Raw genomic sequence first — 24,304 nt, forward strand, 5'->3', positions numbered from 1 at the left:
TTGTTCAAGGGTCAACTATAATCAGATACTCCAGTTTTTTTCCTCCCTCTAGAGTTTAGAAGTAAAACCATTCCCTTTGGACTGAGTAAGTTCATAATGATTCTGTGGAGAGGAGGAAATATCAAAAGAAAAACACTGGACTTAATGCTGATGAGAGCATTACTGTATTCATACCTCACACTGATGACAATGAAAAATGTACACTAAGAAATTCTAAGCAATTAGGTTTAGTTATTTGCTAAATAACTTTCCCTTACCATCCTTCTTCTTGGTTAAAAACAAGGCACCAACTGTCCTGTGTCTCGTGTTCCTGCTGTTTTTATTCTGAAGAGGCAAGCCATCTACTTTGCTCCTGAAGCATTAACTTTACAAAACCCAAACAGAGCTGAAGAGGTAATTTGGGGCTGAAACAATCTCAAATTTGGGGCTGAAACTATCTTAAATTGGGGGCTGAAACTGTCTCAGCCAGCCCAGGCCTTCAAATGCTTATCTCTAGCTTTCATAGAAGTCACACAGTTATTACAGCTTAATTTAGAATTCTATTCACACCAAACGCTCCAATTCTATGTTTGAAATCGCAGACCTTCTGAGGCTTTAACCCAAATCTAGTTCTAAAATGAGGTCTGGTATCTATGAATACAACTCCATGGCGGGTACAAAGGGAAACACAGCACACCAGGACAAACTCTACTCTGCAATCCCTTCCCTCATGACTGACAAATGAGGCACCAGAAGTTAAGCCCCAAGGGGAACTGTGCTGTTTCCTCCAAATGATCAAGGACCTACCTCTCTCTATTGTGCTCTTTTAGAAAGTGTATACCCGTGGCGGATTCATGTTGATGTATGGCAAAACCAATACAATATTGTAATTAGCCTCCAATTAAAGTAAATAAATTTATATTAAAAAAAATTAAAAAAGAAAGCAAGCCTACCTCACTAATGCTTTTGGAATTCAGGGATGCTGCGGCCTCTTGGATCTTAAAGCACTAGAATCACAAATTCAGATGAAAGAGGCCTCAGGCTTCAAGCTGCTAACTGCAGCTCAATATTCAAGTCAATGTGGCTCTCCTGGCTGAAGACAAATGAGCCTCCCTCAAATAAAATGGATCGGGAGGAAATGACATCACTGGTAATGTCAGACACAGCTTTTAATAGTGGGCCATTTAAGGCTTGGCTCACGCTTAGGAAAACTCTTGATTAGCTTCTGGCAGGCATCCTTCTACGACGCAGCCAGAGCTCAGCGAGGAAGAGAATAATTCTCGTCAGGAGTTAAAGGGACAAACCCACCAGTTCCAAGCTGGTCATCTTTCCTGTCAGAAACAGGGCTGAATATCACTCTCCTTCCTCCCCTCTGAGATGACGCATTCTCCTTTTCTCACTCCTCAGACCTAAGCTGCCTGAAAGTGGAGATCATGTTCTCCCTGAGTTCTTCAGGATTGTTCTAGAAACCATCACCACACTTCATCAAACCAGCAAGGCAACACGTGAGGAAATAAGAATGAAAGGGTGAAGGCCACAGTCAGACTTATTTTAGAAGAACACTTTTCAAATAAAGCAGGCACCGAAAAGAATACAGTACCTTTTCAACTCACCTTAATACAGCCAACTATTGTAGTTGTAAGAGCAGAATTATACTGAGTGCAAAGTACTGTAGCATACATCAAGATAAATCTGGAAAAAATAAAGAAAAGGTATCTTATAAGTAAAATCCAACTGCTTGTTTTATAATAACCCCTAGCCAAGGGAAATGATAGTATATTTCACTAGACACTGCCTGTGAGCTTTCCCACCTCACTGCTGCTTCTATTGAAGCTTTGGATTTTTTTTTTTTAATTTCATTAAAGAGAAACATATGTCCATTTAATGATCAGGTGCTTCTCCCAGCTACTGCACTAAAACCTTGAAACCACCGTTCACAATCATGAGTCATCTTTTTAGATCATAGTCCTAATTCACCTAACTGAGATACAAAGCTCAGAGCTTACAGACCCTGGCTCAGGTATATATGTAACATGAGGGCAATATGATTCTGGACCAGGGTGAAGACAAGAGAGATACTTTAAGGATGGAAGAAAAACAAGTGAGAACTACTTTAAGAGGGGATATAGTTCACTTAACAACAGTGGCAGCAGTCGGCACTCCCAGATTTTACAATGAGGCTTCTGAGCCTGACTCAGTACCAGGCTACCGTGTCATCTTTATTTTGAAGCATCCAGTCACTATGTAGCAAGCCTGGGCTAGATCCAGTCACGAATATCAACTGAAATGACTGGCTGAGGGAAAAAATACCATTAGGGAAATTTGGAGGTGAAGAGAAGAGGCACATTTGCAGATACCTCTTGCCTTCTTCAACATGGTAGGGAGAAGTCAGTCCTAAATTCAAAAGCTGCTACTACTGCCTACTAATTCTGCAAACTTAAGACAATTTATTTGAATTCTGAGCCTGTTTTCTCAGGCAGTAAGGAGTAGGGGCAACAATATCTGTCAAATGGTTAATGTAGAAATAAAATTAAATAATGCATGTTGAAATATAATGGTGCTTATCACATACTAGCTTACTGAATAAATATTTAGTTTTTTTCATTCATCCTTCTAAAAGCATGACTTTGAGATTAGTTTGGTAGCCCTGGGGGTACATTCCCAAGGATGGTGAAACCACTTGAGTCTGGAGGTTTATCCTAAGCTGATACATTCAAGAGACAGGAATGAGGCAGAAAGACACTAGACCAAATTTCTTTAGGAAAACTATCTGCTAACAAGGCAGCAAAGGCTTACCCCATCACACAAGAGAGGGTGAACTGCAGAAGAAAGAGGGTGTCAGCCCAGCCTTCAAAATCCAATGCCTGTAATAAACAAGAAAGCACCAGATTTTAGAGCAGGCCCTCCAAGTCGGCGGTATCATTCATTAATGAAAACCCTGTGTGGTTGCTCCCATCACACAGTCTTATATATACACTTCCATGCATCACTCCAAGGATAAAGAGTTATGTTCAAGAATCTCATATATATGGAAATGAATCAACAAGCAGTTTTGTAAGGTTTTCTCCTTTCCAAAATGTAACATGAGTGAGATTTTATATTTCTCCATGTTGGTACCAAGAAACTGCTATTTGCTTGAAGGCACAAGCCATGTCTTGCTAATTTCAGCAATCTTCCCAGATGGCTGGTATTAAATAATGGCTTTCTCAAATCTTAAAACATATTTCTTCCTTGTCATGTGTGAAAGCTCAAGTACAGTCTTAGTTACCTAAATTCAGTTGAGGTCTGTCCAGGGAGAATTACTATTTTAAAACAGTTGATTTTATAAAAGCAAAGTTTCTGTTGTTCCCCTTTGTTTCTAAGCCAAAAGTCAAAGGAATGAACAGAAACGACAGTGTGCATTGATCATCTGTCTCTCACCCATGAGGGAGTGTTTCTCTCTCAAGTACATAAATTCTCTTGCAATATAAGTTTCTCAAGCACATCTGAGGAACATTCCACTTTTTATCTCTCTGCCAACCTGTCCAACTTCAACTCTTGCCACTTCAACACAAATCTCATAGCTCCCGGGCTCCAGCAATACCTGGCTCCTCGTGGTTTATAAAACATAACATGCATTTCACACTCACATGCCTCTGCCTGGAATGCCCTGCCCCTCGACATTCACCTGACTCCTGCTCACCCACCAAACTAGAAGCCAAGCAGTTCCTCTGTGGGGCCTCCCCAGATCGAGAGCTCCTTCCCCCGGCCTCAGCACTACTCCTATTCAGTCCTTCTTTCTCTCTGAACTCAAGTCTTCCTCTACCACATCTACAGGCGGGGAGCTCCCTGGTGGGAGGACCCACTTCACATTAGTTGAATCACAGCATTTGATAGACAGAAGACATTCAACTTGTTTATGATTCTTTGTTGAGGCATAACATATAAAAAAAATTAAATTCACCAATTTTTAAGTGTGTAATTCAATGAGTCTTGACAAATGTATAGGCATGAAACCACCATTACAATCATGATAAAGAAAGTTCGGCCTAAAACCATAAAACCTAGAGGAAAACAGAGGAGAAAGCACCTTGGCACTGGTCGTGACAATTTTCTGGCTATGACACCAAAAGCACAAACAACCAAAGCAAAGATAAGAGGGACGACATCAAACTAAAAGGCTTCTGCAGAGCAAAAGAAACAATCCACAAAATGAGAAGGCAACCTATGGGATGGGGAAAAATATTTGCAAACTACATATCTGATAAGAGGTTAACTGCCAAAGCACATAAGAAACTCATATAACTCAACATCAAGAAAAACCCCAAACAATCCAATTAAAAAAGGGGCAAAGGAATTGAGTAGATATCCCCCCCCCAAAAAAGGTATAAAAACAGGTACATGAAAAGGTACTCAACATCACTAAAAAAGTGCAAATTAAAACCACAATGAGATAGCACCCCACAACTGTCAGAATAGCTGTCATCAGAGATGACAAGTGCTGACAACGGTGTGGAGAAAAGAGAATCCTTGTATATTGTTGGCAAGAACGTACATTTTACAGTCAGGATGAAACACACACACACACACACACACACACACAATGGAACATTATTTAGCCATGAGAAAGGAAATCCTGCATTTTGCAACAACATAAACGGACCTTGAAGGCATTATGCAAAGTGAGATAGATCAGACGGAGAAAGACGCACACAGTTTGATCTTACGTGTAAAAATCTAAAAAAGCCAAATGCATAGAATCAGAGCAGAATGGTGGCTGCCAGGCACTGGCAGGGGGAAACAGTGAGATGTTGGTTTTATAACTTGGAAGATGTATATGTTCTAGGGCTCTAATGTGCAAAAACGGTTTTATGGTTAACAAAACTATGAAGTTTACATACTTGAAAGTTACTAAAAGAGTAGATCCTAAGTGTTTTCACCACAAAAAAAGAAATGGCAGGTATGTGAGGTGACGGTAGGGTTAACTCATGTTACTATGGTAATCACTTCCTAATACATAACTATCAAATCAACCGTTGTACAACTTAAACTTACACAACATTAAATGTCCATTATATCTCTGTAAAGCAAAAATATTGGCTAGCCTAGAAAGGTCCCTCCTGCCCCTTTATAGTCAATCCCTCCCCCATTACAGCCTCTGGGAACCTCTGATTTCCTTTCTGTTACTGGAGTTTTGCCATTCAATAATTTCATATAAATGGCATTGTATAGTATGTACTCTTTTATAGGTGCCTTCTTTAACTTGACATAATACTTTTGGTTCCTTCAGTAAACGTATCTTTTTATATGGAAATGTCAAAGTGTATTCCCACCAGCACTGTGTGAGAGTTCCCAGTGCTCTACCTTCATTTGGTTTTAAAAAACCAAAATAAATGGACCTAGAAAACTTGTTACTGTTAATCTGTTAGGGCTACTGTAGCAAAGTACCACCAACTGAGCGACTTAAAAAACAAAAATCATTTCTTACGGTTTTAAATGCCAGGAGTCCAAGCTCAAGGCGTCAGCAGGGTAGGTGCCTGCTGAGTGCTGTGGGGGACAATGCCTCTGCCCTAGACGCTGGTGATGTGCTGGCAATGTGGTGTTCCTTGGCTTACTGAGGCATCACTCTGATGTTTGCCTTCATATTTTCATGGCATTCTATGTTATTGTCTGTATCCAAATTTCCTCTTTTTCTAACCACACCAGTGATGCTGGATTAGGGTATACCCTACTCCATTACCTTTTCATCTTAATGAATTGTAATGACCCTATTTCAAAGGCACTGAGGTACCGGGGGTAGGACCTCAACATGACTTAGGGGAGGAACAACACAATGCAATTCAAAATACATTTCAATTAACTTTCGTGTATTTCCTGAGGTAGGGGTCAGGTTCATTTTTCTGCATACAGATGTCAAATTGCTATAGCACCATTTGTTGAAGAGATCATCCTTTCCTCATTGATTTATTCAGGTAACTTCAACAAAAACAACTGACCACATGGTCTATTTCTACTTCTTGATTCTCTGCTCTGTTTCGTTGATCTATTATTGTTCTGTCAAGTTTTCAGGGCACAGATATAGACATATTTTGCTAAACTTTTCCCTGAGTATTTCATACTTTTGAAGCTTTTGTAAATGGTACTATTTAGTTTCCAAAAGTTCACTGCTGGTAAATGACAGTTCAGTCGATTTTCACATGCTGACCTTGTTATCTTACAACTTTGTAAACTAGTTAGTTCTAATCACTCTTTTGTGAAGAGGAACTCAAAAGCCTCTTGATGAAAGTGAAAGAGGAGAGTGAAAAAGTTGGCTTAATGCTCAACATTCAGAAAACGAAGATCATGGCATCTGGTCCCATCACTTCATGGCAAATAGATGGGGAAACAGTGGAAACAGTGTCAGACTTTATTTTGGGGGGCTCCAAAATCACAGCAGATGGTGACTGCAGCCATGAAATTAAAGACACTCCTTGGAAGGAAAGTTATGACCAACCTAGATAGCATATTCAAAACCAGAGACATTACTTTGCCAGCAAAGATCCGTCTAGTCAAGGCTATGGTTTTTCCAGTGGTCATGTATGGATGTGAGAGTTGGACTGTAAAGAAAGCTGAGTGCTGAAGAATTGATGCTTTTGAAATGTGGTTTGGAGAAGACTCTTGATAGTCTCTCGGACTGCAAGGAGATCCAACCAGTCCATTCTAAAGGAGATCAGCCCTGGGTGTTCATTGGAAGGACTGATGCTGAGGCTGAAACTCCAGTACTTTGGCCACCTCATGCGAAGAGATGACTCACTGGAAAAGACTCTGATGCTGGGAGGGATTGGGGGCAGGAAGAGAAGGGGACGAAAGAGGATGAGATGGCTGGATGGCATCATCGACTTGAGGGACGTGTTTGAGTGAACTCCGGGAGTTAGTGATGGACAGGGAGGCCTGGCGTGCTGCAATTCATGGGGTCACAGAGAGTCAGACATGACTGAGCGACGGAACTGAACTGAATCACTCTTTTCTAGATTCTTTTTTCTCTGCATATATGATCATGGTTTTTATAGAGGTATTTTAAATTCTTCCTTTATAATCTCTTATTCTTACTTTCTTGCACTGATAAGGTCTTCTAGTATAATGCTGAATAGAACATTATATAAGAGTGGACATCCCTGCCCTGTTCTCAGTCCTAGAGTAAAGGTACTGAGTCATTCACCACTAAGTACGATAGCAACATATTATTTTGGTACATGTCCTTTATTGGATTGAGAAAGTTCCCTTCTATTCCAAGTTTGCTGAGAATTTTAAACCCATAAATGGGTGTCACTTTCATCAACTACATTTTCTAACTATTGACATGTTTCTTCCATTTTTGCAGTTGTTTACTCACTAAGTTGTGTCTGATTCTTGTGACCTCATGGACTGTAGCCTGCCAGGTTCCTCTGTCCATGGGATTTCCCAGGCAAGCATACTGGAGTGGGTTGATATTTCCTTCTCCAGGGGATCTTCCCAACCCAGGGATCGAACCTGTATCTCCTACATTGGCAAGCAGATTCTTTACCACAGAGCCACCAGGGAAGCCCTTCTTCTATTTTATTCTTGCCAATATGATGAATTATACTGATTAATTTTCCAGTTTTAAACTAACCCTAATTCCTGAGATAAACACAACTTGGTCATGAGATAGTGTCCTTTTTATATATTGCTGGATTTTTTTAGACTACAGTTTTTTTCTCTCCTTATAATTTTTTTTGTCAGCTAGTGGTAGAGGGTATGCTGGCCTCATAAAAAAATCATTTGGGAAGTGTTCCTTCCTCCTTTTCTACATTCTAGAAGAATTTATGTGGAATTAGCATTGTTTCTTCCTTAAACACTCCAGTGAAGTGATCAGGGCCTAAAGTGTCCTTTTTCATAAGGTTTTCAACTACAAATCCAATTTCTCTAATAAAGATGGGGCTAAATAGCCCTATTAACAAGGACTTTTAATTATTTTAACTAAATCAAGCAAGTTAATTATTTTATAGAGTAAGGCTATTCATGTTACCTATTTCTTCTTGAGTGAGCTTTTACAGTTTTGTCTTTCAAGAATTTGTACACTTCTCAGTTTTTCAGTTTATGGCATATTGTTCATATAATTCTCTTATCCCTTTAATATATATAGGCTCCGTAATAATGCCCTTTGTTCATTTCTGATGTTGGTAATTTGTGTATTCTGACTTTCTGTCCTGATTAATTGGCCAGGGTTTAGCACTTTTATTGATCCTTTCAAAGAACCAGCTTTCACTTTGCTTTTCTGTTTTCTATTTCATTGATTTCTGCGTCCTTCTATTTACTTTGGGTTTAATTTGCTCTTATTTTCTAGTTTCTTAAGGGAGACACTTTAGATCATTGAATTTAAATCTTTCTTGTTTTTAATATATTTTAACTTCTAGTTTAATTCTGGGCTGATCAGTACACATACCTGGATGGCTGCAATTCTTTTAAACTACCAAGACTTGTTTTACGGCCCAGAATGTAGTCCATGTTGGTGCACTGTTCCATGCGCACTTGAAATGAATGAGCGTCCTGTTGCTGTTTGACAGAAGTGCTCTACAAACACCAGTTAGGCTTTGCTGGTTGATGGTGCTGGTCAAGTCTTCTCTATCCTTAATGACCTTCAGTTTAGGTATTTTTATCAACTACTTAAAGTAGAATATTAAAATCTCCAACAGGTTGGTCTATTTATCCTCTCTGTGCTGTCAGTTTTTGCTTCATATTATTCTGAAGCTCTCTCATCAAGTATGTACACATTTAGGATTGTTATACCCACCTAACTAACCCTTTAGCATTATGACATGTCCCTCTCTATGGTACAGTTTCCTTTATGTTTATTCTATTTAAGGTTTATTGACTTTCCTGTGTGTGCAGGTTTAGAGATTTCATCAAATATGGAAAAAATTCAGCTATTATTTCTTCAAATTTGTTTCTGGCCCCCACTCAGCCCTTTTTCAGGACTCTAGTTACACAAATGTTAGTGCTCTTAGTATTATCCCACACATCACTAATAATCTGTTCATTTGTTTTCTAGTCTTTTTTTCTGTCCTTCATCTTGAACACTTTCTATTGCTGTTTCTTTAACTCACTGAACTTTTCTTCCTGCGTAGTGCCTGATCTGTTGCTTGATACTTTCTGCTTTATTTTTAAATTCTGATTATATTTTTCATCCCTAAAAGTTCCACTTAAGCCTTTTTAAATATATATATATATATATATTTTCTCTTCTCATCCTTTCTCTCTCAACAATCCTTTACTGCTTTCAATGTACAATTTGACACCTACTAAAACTCAATCATGCTCCAGACCCCACGGTGGGCCTCAGAGCACTGAGCTGAAGATAGTTCAGTTGAATTTGTTGATAATGAAGGGATAAACAGTGGCAATAAAAATGCACTGCCTTAACAGTTAAAAATGCACTGCCGTGTATTGTGGAGCACTTTATAGTTGGCAAAGTGCTTCTATATACACCCCATCATTTGATTCCTACAACAAGCCTGTGAGGTAGAAAGGCCAAGTCTTATTATTCCCAGAAGACAAAGAGTGACTGTCTTTAGGTAACACAGCTAATCAATGGGGGACTTAATACATTTCAAGCCCAATGTTCTCTACACTGAACATTAAACTCTATTCAGAAAAATGCCCCACATATATAGTGCACAATGCCCTTTGGGAACATAATAACTGTATCTGTAGAATACTAAAAATAAATCTCATTGACATAATTCCATTTATATATAATTCAAAAATAGAAAAATAATTCTCCCAAGACGTTTTTTTTCTTTCCCTACATACTCAGCCTATCTCTGGAGAAAGCCAGTCAATGGGTCAGGCAGCCAGTTGCATCCCCCTGCTCTGCCACAGGAACGGGTCTTGGCTGAGATAGAACAAGCAGCAGCCATCTGAGAGTACAGCTGCAGGATAAATACAACCCTAACAGCTTTACAGTACAATGGAGTCCACTCTCCCTACCATAAAACAGCATTAAAAATAAATAAATAAATAAAATCCACAACTTATTAAGCTATTATGCTCGAGGCTAAGAAATATTAAGTAACTTTCTCCAAATTATTCAGCTAGTAAACGCCCATGCAATCCTATAACTTATCATCTTTCCATCCGCACTACTGGGGAAAACCAAAGACAAGGCAATATAGTCTGAATTTTTTTCTCCCAGATGGTTCTACATGGTTACTAAGTCAAAAAGCCAAAGTTCTAATTCCAACTCTGCCACTAATTTCCTGTGAGGCCATTAGGAAGTCATTCACCTTTCTAAGCCTCTACCTATGCTGCTGCTGCTGCTGCTAAGTCGCTTCAGTCGTGTCCGACTCTGTGCAACCCCACAGACGGCAGCCCACCAGGCTTCCCTGTCCCTGGGATTCTCCAGGCAAGAACACTGGCGTGGGTTGCCATTTCCTTCTCCAGTGCATAAAAGTGAAAAGTGAAAGTGAAGTCGCTCAGTCGTGTCCGGCTCTTAGCGACCCCATGGACTGTGGCCCACCAGGCTCCTCCGTCCCTGGGATTTTCCAGGCAAGAGTCCTGGAGTGGGGCGCCGTTGCCTTCTCTGCTACCTATGGTACAAATATAGAAAACTGCTCCATCTATCTATCTCTTGTGAGAATCAGTGAGAGAATAAAATACAGACACTTTAAATGTATACATAATTTACATTCAGAGAGAATATTCACTTTAACTTCTACCACTGTCATCTCTCAGTGATAGATGTGCAAGCAAATTTTTCTTCTCTTGAAGATAGGAAATAAAGAAGGCACAGTGAGAATGTACTTTGTTATTCAGGAAAAAAAAAAAAAAAACTTTAAAACGTCTGCCTCTAGAAAACACTGATAAAGAGCTACTGTGAAGAAAATGACTTGCTTGGTCATTCTCTGTGATACAGAAGTAGATGGGCTCTCTGCCACAAGGCCAGCAATCTTCAATCCTGGCTGACTGGGGGTATGATTACAGACAGAACATACAAAGATGCTTTCTAAGGTTTTTGTCCTGTTTTGAACAGTCTCTGGCTCTACAGGTGCTGGTAGTATAATATAAAACAAACCACGGGAATGAAAAGAATTCTGTGGCATAAGTTTAACTCAGATGACCATTATATTTACTACTGTGGGCAAGAATCCCTTAGAAGAAATGGAGGAGCCATCATAGTCAACAAGAGTCCGAAATGCAGTACTTGGATGCAGTCTCAAAAATGACAGAATGATCTGTTTGTTTCCAAGGCAAACCATTCACTATCACAGTATCCAAGTCTATGCCCCAACCAGTAATGCTGAAGAAGCCGATGTTGAACGATTCTATGAAGATCTAAAAGACCTTCTAGAACTAACACCCAAAAAAGATGTCCCTTTCATTACAGGGGACTGGAATGCAAACATAGAAGTCAAGAGATACCTGGAGTAAGAGGCAAATTTGGCTTTGGAGTACAGAATGAAGCAGGGCAAAGGCTAATAGAGTTTTGCCAAGAGAACCCTGGTCATAGCAAACACCCTCTTCCAATAACACAAGAGAATACTACACATGGACATCACCAGATGGTCAATACCGAAATCAGACTGATTATATTCTTTGCAGCCAAAGATGGAGAAGCTCTACACTCAGCAAACATAAGACCAGGAGCTGACTGTGGTTCAGATCATGAACTCCTTATTGCCAAATTCAGACTAAATTGAAGAAAGTAGGGGAAACCACTAGACCATTCAGGTAGGACCTAAATCAAATCCCTCATGATGATACAGTGGAAGTGAGAAATAGATTCAAAGGATTAGGTCTGACTGACAGAGTGCCTAAAGAACTACGGACGGAGGTTTGTGACACTGTAAAGAAAGCAATGATGAAGACCATCCCCAAGAAAAAGAAATGCAAAAAGGCAAAATGGTTGTCTGAGGATGGCTTACAAATAACTGTGAAAAGAAGAGAAGCGAAAGGCAAAGGAGAAAAGGAAAGATATACCCATTTGAATGCAGAGTTCCAAAGAAGAGCAAGGAGAGATAAGAAAGCCTTCCTCAGTAATCAATACAAAGAAATAGAGGAAAACAATAGAATGGGAAACACTAGCAATCTCAAGAAAATTAGAGACACCTATTTTTGGGGGCTCCAAAATCACTGCAGATGGTGATTGCAGCCATGAAATTAAAAGATGCTTACTCCTTGGAAGGAAAGTTATGGCCAACCTAGATAGCATATTAAAAAGCAGAGACATTATTTTGCCAACAAAGGTCCATCCAGCCAAAACTTCTGAACGTTGGTATTGGAGAAGACTCTTGAGAGTCCCTTGGACAGCAAGGAGATCCAACCAGTCCATCCTAAAGGAAATGAGTCCTGAGTATTCATTGGAAGGACTGACGCTGAAACTGAAATTCCAATACTTTGGCCGCCAGATGTGAAGAACTGACTCATTTGAAAAGACCCTGATGCTAGGAAAGATTGAAGGCTGAAGTAGGAGGAGATGACAGAGGATGAGATGGTTGGATGGCATCACTGACTCAATGGACATGAGTTTGAGTAAGCTCTGGGAGTTGGTGATGGACAGGTAAGCCTGGCATGCTGCAGTCCACGGGGTTGCAAAGAGTCGAATATGATTGAGTGACTGAACTGAACTGAATGAAGATAATGGCAACATCCTTCAAAAGGTCCCAAGCATGCACTGATGCACTCTGTGCCCCCAACCCTGCAGCAGGCCATTGCCAACCCATGCCTCCACTGGAGACTCCTGATCACTCACTGGCAAGTCTGGGCCAGTCTCTTGTGGGGTCACTGATCCTTTCTCCTGGGTCCTGGTGCACACATGGGTTTTTTCCTGCCCTAAAAGAGTCCGTTTTCCCAGTCTTGTGGCACTGGAGCAGTGGCTGCACAGCACTGTAGTGACTTTGAGGAGATACCCCATGTCCAAGGGCAAAGGAGAAGCCCCAACAAGATGGCAGGAGGGGCGAAATTGTCTTTAGAATCAAACCCCATACCAGTGCCAGAGACACTCAGAGGACTCAAACAAACCTTGTACACACCAGGACCAGAGACCCCACAGAGACTGAGATAGAACTCTGCTTGAGTATCCCCTGGGAGGTATGGGTCAGCAGTGGACGGCTACAGGGGCAAGGGGCTCTGGGTGCATTAGACCTGGGTATGGCATACTCCCCCTTGGAGGAGGTCGCCATTAACCCCATCACAGAGAAAGATCTAGTCATTCGTAAATAAAGAATAACTGATCCAATCCACTCATATCATGTTTGAGAATACCAAGGCCCAGAAAAGCAGAAGGGCCCTGTCTCTATATGGGAAAGAACACTTCAGGGTTTGAGAATCAGTCTATAATGGTTCACAGAGTGACCCAGAAAAGATTTATAACCCTGGACAGGCTAAAGCAACAGCCTAATAATTCTTCATTATTTAGTAGCAATGCTTAGTAAGAGATACCTCCCAGTAGATAATCTGTGCAGGAACTTTTCCTGTAAAACTCATCTGAGCCATGTAATTTAACCAGTGACAGAATGAAGACATTATACAGGGTGCAAGTGCCTACAGTGCCGGCCTTGTGAGAGCTACAGCAAAGGGTCTGTTCTCCCACCCCTACGTGAGAACACCTAACAGGGTGTGCTGCCAGCAACCCAGGCTCCAGCTCCCAACGCTCTGAATCGCTGGCTTTGTGCTGTACACACTCCCTTTTGGAGGCAGCGACTAACAAGTTGAAACACAGTCTTTTCAATCTGACACTTCAGAAAGCCATTAGTTAACTGGTGCTTGCTCCACCTTTATCAATGTTAACTAGATATCTTCTGTTAAAAGTAAAAGCTGGCTTTACCACAGTTTTTGGTTTTGTTTTTTTCTAAGGAGTATGTTTTAAAGTTAGAAGATTTGTGTTTAGAAAAACTAAATGCTGAATATATCGGTTCCTTGGTTTCTGGTAAGCCCAGGACTTCGAGAACTTAAACTTTTTGAAAAATTACACAACACACACACACACACAGTTTCTCAGAACACTTTGCCAAGGACAAGTATTACGTGCTCACTGGGATGAGTTGTACAACCGGATCTTACCTTTCACTTTTATAGAAATTTAGTTATTTTCCTCACTGGCTTTCAATTTTTCCTTAAAAGCTGTGCCAGCCCCATCAACTGCTCTGTATAACTCCTGCCTCCCTGGGGTGCTGGCCTTTCAGAGCCCTCTTATTGGGTTCTTGCTCCAACAGAGGGAAGACTTCCCTTCTCTCCCTACTAAGGTTAACAGTGGAATTTTCAGAAAAATAATTTGGATCTGATTTTGCTTCAGTTTGAATCCTGGGTCAGGAGTCTGAAACTCTGAAACAGTGAAAACAAGTTAATTTGCCCCACTTCCCCCAGTGATTTTAAAGTTCAGAATTCATCACTGGATAGCCATTATTTACAGAAAAAAAACTTTATCTTTTTTTATGTTCCTTTTTTAAAATGCAGTTTAAATAAATTCATACAGTTCTACAATCAGAAAAAAAAAAAGTAATGAAGTCTCCATTGCATTTCTGTTCTACACTTTCCTGTTTTCTCTCTCACAAGCAAACTGGTGATTACTTTATTAGTTTCATGTATATTCTTCCATAGTGTCTTTACTTAAACAGTAAGTAAATTAAATGAATGTGTACATATGTTTTTATTTTTTCCTTTGTATTTTATTCTAAAGCTAGTATACCAGATACACTATTTTACACTGCGCTTCTTCATTTAATAATTTATCTTGGCAATCTTTTCATTCAATAGAGATCTTCCAAATAAAATAGCTCTAGGCCAGGAAAGCCATAAGTCCAATAGATGAGAGCAGTTTATTAGCATAGCTTATTAGGAGTCAGGGAGCAACTGGGCTCATACCAGTTGTCAGGAACAGCAGCTCAGTCTCCACACTGACGTGCCTTCTACTCCTCAGACATGCTGTCTCAGCCCTGAAAAGGCCCTACCTACAGAACCCATCAACTTAGTGGATCCAACCTACTCAGTTACCACGTGACAGAGCAGGCCAAGAGAGCAGACAGGACTTGCCCAGAGCCAGATAGTGCTCATAAACAGACCTGGAAGTTGCTGGTCTTTTGCATTCTGGCCCCAACTTCTCTCAGCTGTACCACTTATGTCACAAACTTTTAGGGATGTGTCGTTATCGACATAGTAAATTTCAAATTCCTGTGCCTAGCACTGGTTCCAACTTAGAAGGAAGTGGGGTATGGTGTGGCAGGAAGAGGGAGACACTAGCTGTAGAGTCAGGAAATCTGGGATCTAGTCCAGAGCCCTCTTTGGGCCCCAGTTCCCTCATCTGTGAGATAAGGGGCTGGAACCACACGCTCTCCAAAGGCTCTCTGCTAAAGGCTCCAAGTCCTTGACTTACACCTTCTAACCACACTGAAGATTCTGGTCCTTGGGGCTGTGCCTGTGCTCAGGTTGTCAATTCCACCTGGAATGTACCTTTTGTTTCTCTGCCTCTACATCTTTCAAGGCCCACTCTGACTTCTCCTGATATTTACCTCTTCAGAGAACATCCCCTGTGAACAAACTCCTACCTCAGCCCTTAGAATACTTGGCCTAGACTACCCCTTCTAAAGAGCCACACCAACTGGTCTCTGAGTCCATACATTCAGTGTCTGCTCAAACGAAGCTTATAAAGATACTTTCCCTAATCATCTTATCCAAAATAGTACTTCCCTAATCACTCTCTTCCTTCTTTTATCTCTCTTTATAGCTCTTACTATATAATTTATGTTTAGTCTATCTTATACCATTGGAATGTAAGCTCCTTTGAAGCAAAGGCATGTGTTTTTAACTTAGAACAGCACCTGACATATAAGAAGCACTCAATAGATATTTGCTGAATGAAATAATTATTTGTAAACAATTAACAACAAAGCCAAGCTGCAGAGACTCCACTTCTAATACTAATCTGAGATATTTCTTCCATTTAATAGCTTGTTCTGTATGCATAGTCCCCGAACAGGGGAAAAAGTCAGTCAGGGAGTCAGCAAATGGCTTTGGGAGAGAGATGTGGTCAGGCAAATAGCAAGAGATCTCCTTGGAGTCAGAAAGACTGGTTTTAGGGAATTCCCTGGTGGTCCAGCTGTTAGGACTCTGTGCTTCCACTTCAGGGGACCCAGGTTTGATCCCTGGTCAGGAAACTAAAATCCCTCAAGTTTCATGGTATGGTCAAACAAACAAAAAAAGGCAGAGTGGTTTTAGTACTAAACTCTGTCATCAGGTAACCTCAAGCATGTCTTTAACCTCTATAAACCAGATGAACAACCTACCACACAGGTACACAATGAAGATTAGGGAAAATGATTAACATGGAAGCATCTTATCAGGTACAAAGCACCATATCCTACAGGTGAAGTATTACTTGAACACCAGAAGTAGACTGAAACTGTTAATATGGAGCAGTTCTATTTAAAGCTAGACATCAAAAGTGTCTACTCTTTAAAAAAAAAAAATACATGCACATACATGAATGTTTGCCCACTTAACATACACATATTTTGAAGGGGAAACCCAACCTAAAAGACACACACAGAACATGAACTGGACTTAAGAAAAAACACTTACTTGAAATCCTGCCACTTATTCTATTCTGTAACGCGAACCCTTTTGCCAGAACTTCAGACAAGCAGTCCACTGACTACGAAACTGAACCTTTCAGGGGAAGGAATCAACTGCAACCTGTGGCAGGATACCATGAGCCTCTAGGACGTGTTAGGCATCTTTGGCCGCTCCCCCCCCACCCCAGTGCTTCTGTGCTGGTCAATAAAAGCAAACCATTCAACCACTTCTGTAAGTCATACCTCTAATGACGACACTCAAAGAACAGGTTAGTGTTACTTGTTACAGCTGGTGGATCAGAAAACCAAGCCCTACCTTCTCTAATAAGCCAAGCTTGATATTTCACCCACACCTGCTTCCTCCTACAACACTTATAGTACTGACTGATTGGCACACACTTTGGTGCTGGATCTTACACCACCTCTGGAGCATGTCAAATGTCTTCCTTGAGTGGCAAAGACTGTGTTGTATTTCTCACATATTCCCAAGAGAACTTAGCACAGGCCTTTCTCAGCACAAGAAATATGCTCAGAAATACTGAACTGACTGAATCCCAACTGAATTTGAAATTGTAGTAATAAGCATACAAAAATTTAGAAACAAAGGAACTTAGAAACAGAATCAAACTCAGAATTCTTGGAGTTCCTAAGTGCCGAATTTAATTCAAAACCTACCAAACAGTACTGATTATTCATATCATTTGTATTTTCGTTCTGTTTGTAGGCAAAGTTCCATAAGACAGGCATTCCCTCTCCAGCAAGGAGGCAGAATTGATCCACTTACATTTTCCAACCCACAATGCCCCCAACAGTTCTCCCACAGAACCTATAACACTGATGACTCTGCTGCTGACAGGTCTGCTCCCCAAGACAACTAAACGATCCCCAGAGGCAAGAATACCACCTAGTTCATCTTTCTTTCATATCACCTGAGCCCAGAGACACATAACAGCACTTAATAACTACCCAAGAACGTTAGAGGGAGAGAATGTTAAGAAAAAGAACATGAGATTTTAAGCCTGCCAGCCAGTAGATCCATCTATATACTCCAATAAAGATTGCTGGGAGAAATATCAATAACCTCAGATATGCAGATGACACCACCCTTATGGCAGAAAGTGAAGAACTGAAGAGCCTCTAGATGAAAGTGAAAGAGGAGAGTGAAAAAGTTGGCTTAAAGCTCAACATTCAGAAAACGAAGATCATGGCATCTGGTCCCATCACTTCATGGCAAATAGATGGGGAAACAGTGGAAACAGTGTCAGATTTTATTTTGGGGGGCTCCAAAATCACTGCAGATGGTGACTGCAGCCATGAAATTAAAAGACGCTTACTCCTTGGATGCAAAGTTATGACCAACCTAGACAGCATATTCAAAAGCAGAGACATTACTTTGCCAACAAAGGTCCGTCTAGTCAAGGCTATGGTTTTTCCAGTGGTCATGTATGGATGTGAGAGTTGGACTGTGAAGAAAGCTGAGCGCCGAAGAATTGATGCTTTTGAACTGTGGTGTTGGAGAAGACTCTTGAGAGTCCCTTGGACTGCAAGGAGATCCAACCAGTCCTAAAGGAGACCAGTCCTGGGTGTTCCCTGGAAGGACTGATGCTAAAGCTGAAACTCCAATACTTTGGCCACCTCATGCAAAGAGTTGACTCATTGGAAAAGACTCTGATGCTGGGAGGGATTGGGGGCAGGAGGAGAAGGGGACACCAGAGGATGAGATGGCTGGATGGCATCACTGACTCGATGGACATGAGTTTGAGTAAACTCCAGGAGTTGGTGATGGACAGGGAGGCCTGGCGTACTGCAATTCATAGGGTCGCAAAGAGCTGGACATGACTGAGCAACTAAACTGAACTGAACTGAACTGAAATATTTTATAAGAATCATATTAATTGATAATAAGAATGAGGATAAACAAACACGTGAAACCCAAAAACGCTGATAGGGTTGATCACAAAGCAACTGAGTTCAGTCTCTTAATTAGTTTTTCATCCCAACTTGAAAGCATTTAGATACATTCTGTCATTCTTAAAAACATTATTCTTTCAAAAAACCTTTCGTGACCTTTGCTTGTCATTTTTATTAAGAAAAACAAAAAGATTACTCAAATTTTCCACTCCTCTGCCTTAAAAAAATCGTGTTCAACTCTTTGCGACTCCATGGACTGTAGCCTACGAGGCTCCTCAGTCCAAGGGATTTTCCAAGCAAGAATACTGGAGTGGGTTGCCATTTCCTTCTCCAGAGGATCTTCCTGACCCAGGGATTGAACCCGGGTCTCCTGAATTGTAGGCAGACGCTTTACCATCTGAGCCACCAGGGAAGCTTTAAAAAAGAAGAGTAAAAGCTAAATCTCATCACAATATAGGTGGCAAAGTCATTTTTTCCACTATAAGTAAACACTTATATTGAAGCATTTAAAATTGAAAGTAGGCTAGTGAACTTCAAAACATGCACGGATTTTGCTACAACCTGGCAGGTAACTTCTAGTTAAATGATCATCACTCTGGAATGAAGAAATATCTCCTTCAGTCAATTTTTTCAAGTAGCTACAAGCTACTAGTCAAAGTTTCAAATTAATGAAAATTACATTTTTTGCCAAGTCTGTAAAATACCTAACCACATTAATTATTCCAACTTTCTCATGTACAAATTGGCCTGAAGATTTGGAACACCTGTGCTGCCATGAGGTATCAAGTTATTTTACATTACATTCTTGCCCCAAAGCTAAAGGGTGGAGGGTGCTTCTGCTCGGGTTAGCTAGAGGTAGGCAGAGCACTGAAGAGACCATGGTTCCTGCAATCAGGCCTGGGTTTAAGTCCTGACTCTACTACCCCACTGACAGTATGATGCTGGGCAAGATATTCGGTCTCTCTGAACCTCTATTTCCACATTAATAAAATAGGGTTCATTCAGGGACTTCCCCAGTGGTCCAGTGGCTAAGACTCTGAGCTCCCAATGCAAGGGACCTGGGCTTGATTTCTGGTCAGGGAATTAGATCCCACATGCAGCAACTAAAGATCCTGCATAACTAACACTGAATAGCCCACGTGCCGCTACTAAGACCCAATGCAGCCAAATAAATAAAATAAAAATAAATTTTAATTTAAAAAAATATATGTAGGGTTAATTCAAACTTCCTATAGCTGTTATGGGGTCCATAAAGTGAAAGTCGCTCAATCTTGTCCAACTCTTTGTGACCCCATGGACTATATAGTGCCTAGAATTCTCCCAGCCAGAATACTGGAGTAGGTTAACCTTTCCCTTCTCCAGGGGATCTTCCCAAACCAGGGATCAAATCCAGGTCTTCCAAATTACAGGCGGATTCTTTACCAGCTGAGCCACAAGGGAAGCCCAAGAATACTGGAGTGGGTAGCCTATCCCTTCTCCAGGGGATCTTCCCAACCTCGGAATCGAACCGGGATCTCCTGCATTGCAGGTGGATTTTTTACCAACTGAGTGATCAGGGAATCCTTGGGGACCATATTACATTATATATACATAAAGTGAGTAGCACATAATAGGAATTCAATAAATGTTAGTTTCTCTTCCCACTTTTTTCAGAGCCACAAAAAAACTTATTCAACACTCTATTCATTAAAACATTTACATATGTTCTATTCCAGTTTTCTGAGAAAGAGCTCTTGATTTAAAAAAAAAAAAAAAGCTTCATAAGCAGTTACTCTTCTCCTACCACTGATTTTTTTTTAACAGCCTAACTATTTCCAAAAACCTTTGCTTTACTTTAGTTCTGACTGCTTTGTGGAATTTGTCACTGTCATTAGAATAAATAATCAACACATTTATTCTGAAGAAACTACTAGCCAGGGGAATCATTACAAGGAATTTTGGTACAGAAATCCTTGGCAGAATTCTAGATTTCCATTAAGTTCTCAAAATTTTGTGAATTCTAACAAAATGTTACCAATTTGTATCCTATGAATATGCATTTGTTTCACAGAAAAATTCTTGTCTGGATTTAGTTTGTTATGTTATTCTGGATTTAGCTAGACATTTGCAGAAAATGAGTTAACTACCATATTAGTTGCTATTTATGTGGTTAAGTCACCACTAGGCTAAATATCTCTTGAGGGGAAAAAAACAGTCTGGGATTTAAGCCAGCATAACAACTGTCACCAAAACTGAGAGCTTCTGGAGATGCCAAGCATTTTGTTTAGGTTTGATGAATTCTACTACTTCTGGATTTTTTGTTTTCCAAGGATAGTCTGCTACTATTCGTACTCTGTAGTTCAGCAGAAATGTAAAAGTTCCCTTCCTCTAACCTTCTGGCACGTAAGAGAAGGACGATAGACGGCATGCACTATTTTTATGTTGACAGCCAGAGCTATTTTAAGCTATTTTAGTACTATCCAAAAAGGTTAGCATGACATTAGCAAGCTAAAAAGTAAATTCTTGGTTTTTGGTCACTTAGTAAGAACATTACTTTTTAACAACCAAACTGTCTACCTTTTGGTCATACAAATAAAAATAAAATTCCAAAACATAAGGCATGATTGAAGCCATAATTAGAAAGTCTTACCTTTTGGGCATCTCCCGTAAAATATGCAATGGCCAGGGTGGGCAGAATCATGAACAGTGCATTGTAATAGAGCAGACCATATTTTCCCAGCTCCTAGGAGAGTAAAAAATTAGGTGGTTCATTTGGTTCCAGCTGATAGATGGAGACAACCCTGAACAGAGCACCACCCCCTTTATACACACACACCACAATATACATAGCACATTAAGTCAGAAGTTTTGCAAACACTAAGAAATAACCTAAGCTTTCAAAAAAAAAAAAGCAAACTTACAAGATTTTTAGTTTATTTGACATAAGTTCCTTGAGTACTTAAAATCAGAGAAATAAAAATGATATCAAGTGGCTGTCTCAAAACAGCAAGGAGAAAAGTTATTTTGAACAAAAAACATACATCTCTATAGAGACATGTCCTTGGAGCCCTTCCCTTTCCAAAACTTAATCAAAAGTCCCCAGGTAAGACCTAGACTGTTCCAGAAACATAGCAGTGAGATTTAAGAGAGAAGGAAGGCCAGATCCACACACAGACTCACACCTAGAACAACACAGACAGATATAACTTCCCAGTATCTCTGAAGTTATTTCTGAAAATGTACATGGGAAGTATAATGAAGACTAAGATTACTCCAAAAAAAAAAAAGCAAAGAAAAAGATGACCATTACCCTACAATTCCCAAAACATGGTATGCCTAGTTGTGCCCTCAGCTACTTGGGAGCAAAAAAGGACTGCACACATCTTCAAACACAGGGAACCTATAAGAACTCTGGGTCTACCTGTGATTCACACAGTTCTGGGACATTCAGCAGGAAGCTGTCACCTGAAAAAGCAGTCCTAGACTTTAGGGGATAAAGGAGTAGTGAGGACAGGGCCATAATATCTGCCTAACTTCTGTGATTGAAAGATCACCAACTGATATGAAAAGTCAAACTACCTTTTCAAAAGCAGATTTTTTTTCTTCAGTGATTTTTTAAAAAATTTTATTTTATATTGGCATATAGTTGATTAACAATGTTGTGTTAGTTTCAAGTGTACAGCAAAGTCATTCAGTTATACACATACATGTTATATCTATTCTTTTTCAAATTCTTTTCCCACTTAGGTTATTACAGAATATTGAGCAGAGTTCCCTGTGCTTTATCAAAAGCAGCTTTGAAAAACTGGAAACAAAGATGCAACAATAGAAAACTAGTTGATTAAACTATGATATACCCATACAATGAAATATTATGCAGCCACTAAAAATGTTTAGTAACACTGACTGGTGAGGAAGGTACTCATCAAACAGTACCAAATGAAAAATACAAATTAGAAAACATTATGTATCATCACTCTTTTAAGTTTTTCTCATAGTTAAGTGTGTACATGCATATATAAACACACACACGTTCCTACAAAAGGGTATCTACTGACACAGTGCTTCTCACTCAATGGTGGAATTAAGAGATTTATATTTTCTTCCTCTTGTTTATCTATGTTTGCTACCACTTCTATTATAAATACATGTTATTTGTATGAGTTCTTTGAAGTTGAAAATGTTTTAAATTCAATAGCTGCATTCAGGTCTGAAATACAGCACTAAGTCCTTAGGCCATGGGATTCATGCTCAAAGGACCACGATTAGGTAGTTCTGAAATTATAGGTAATAAAACTCCAGATTTACTAAAAAGCATCTCAGACAGCAAGACAGCAAGAAAAAAGCCATAGTGGGACAAAGCAACGCGTAACATCAGGTCCCCCTCAGCAAGAGATGTGTTATCCAGGAAGTAGAGGATGCCCACACACACCCCATCCAGACAACTGACAAAGGCCAAACTGTTGTTTTTTTCTTTTTACTTGCTGTTTTGAATATCTTTTCTCCTGTCCTCTTAAACAGAGGACATTGACTAAAATTTAATGTAGGCCATCATCATAAACATGATTATACTGTGTTTTTACATGATGTCGCCATGTTTGAGTAGTCCACTTGACTGTCACAGTTTTCCTGTTTCTCCTGTTATTAGCCAAACTTTTATACTGCTGGTAAGCCTATTCCTTGAGATAGGATTGTTGCTCCTAATCCATGAACTATGAAAAGCAGATTAATATGCTTAGAAGTTCTAATATAAGTAAGTCATAACTCATTTCTGAATGAGGAACTAAAGGACACCCCTGGAAATAAATACAGAATACAGAAACCATCTTCGCTTTCTTCTACATTCTAGGATGTAGTCCAGTAGTCATGTATGAGAGTTGGACAGAAGGACTGAAGCACCGAAGGATTAATGCTTTTGAACTGTGGTGTTGGAGAAGACTCTTCAGAGTCCCTTGGGCTGCAAGGAGATCCAATCAGTCCATCCTAAAGGAAATCAGTCCTGAATATTCATTGGAAGGACTGATGCTGAAGCTGAAACTCCAATACTTTGGCCACTGGATGCAAAGAACTGACTCATTTGAAAAGACCCTGATACTGGGAAAGATTGAAGGCGGGAGGAGAAGGGGACAACAGAGGATGAGATGGTTGGATGGCATCACCGACTCAATGGACATGAGTCTGAGTAAATTCTGGGAGTTGGCGATGGACAGGGAGGCCTGGTGTGCTGCGGTCTATGGGGTTGCAAAGAGTGAGGACACGACTGAGCAACTGAACTGAACTGAGATGTACTCTAGATTGTGCTAACACAGTAGTCACTGGCCAAATGCAGCGATTTCAATGTAATTATAATTACATTAAACTACGACTGCAGTTCCTCAATTAGGCCATCACCTATCAAGTGCTCAACAGCTATGTATGGCTAGGTGCTACCATTAACGGATAGGAAGAAATAACAGATTTCCATCATTACAGAATTGTACTGGACAGTACTGTTTTAGACAGCTAAGGCTGGTGAACTAATAAAATGTTATTATTCCTACCTATTTCCAAAGAGGCAAAAACACAGAGCAAAACTAAATCTCAAACTGCTCCCTTTTCTCTAGCTATAGTACAAAGATAAAAATTTTTAATAGTAGCCCCCATTAAAATGCAATCATCACATAGCCATCAAAGCAAATAAATGGAAAAAAGGCATAAAAGGTATATTCACAGAAAAGGTGTTGGAAATAGATCTGTACTGTCCCTAGATCTTCTAGGTTAATTAAGAAATGATTTAAAGTATATGGGAGGATGCGCATAGGTTACACGTAAATGCTACTGCTACTGCTAAGTCACTACAGTCGTGTCCGACTCTGTGTGACCCCATAGACGGAAACCCACCAGGCTCCCCT

The 24,304-nt window shown here is 40.1% G+C and overlaps 1 protein-coding gene across 1 annotated transcript in view; it reads right to left on the reverse strand.

The window, feature by feature from the left end:
• SLC35D1 (solute carrier family 35 (UDP-GlcA/UDP-GalNAc transporter), member D1) overlaps window positions 1-24,304 on the reverse strand; it is a 47,538-nt gene that overhangs the window by 16,110 nt on the left and 7,124 nt on the right. Inside the window, exons 8-10 of the mRNA XM_010850291.1 lie at window positions 21,064-21,156; window positions 2,776-2,843; window positions 1,593-1,671 (exon numbers count right to left, since the gene is read on the reverse strand). Of these exons, the coding sequence (XP_010848593.1) occupies window positions 1,593-1,671; window positions 2,776-2,843; window positions 21,064-21,156 (240 nt within the window). The remainder of the gene's footprint in view (window positions 1-1,592; window positions 1,672-2,775; window positions 2,844-21,063; window positions 21,157-24,304) is intronic.

This window comes from Bison bison, unplaced genomic scaffold (genome assembly GCF_000754665.1).
Source record: "Bison bison bison isolate TAMUID 2011002044 unplaced genomic scaffold, Bison_UMD1.0 scf7180017864290, whole genome shotgun sequence".
Classification (NCBI taxonomy): Eukaryota; Metazoa; Chordata; class Mammalia; order Artiodactyla; family Bovidae; genus Bison; species Bison bison.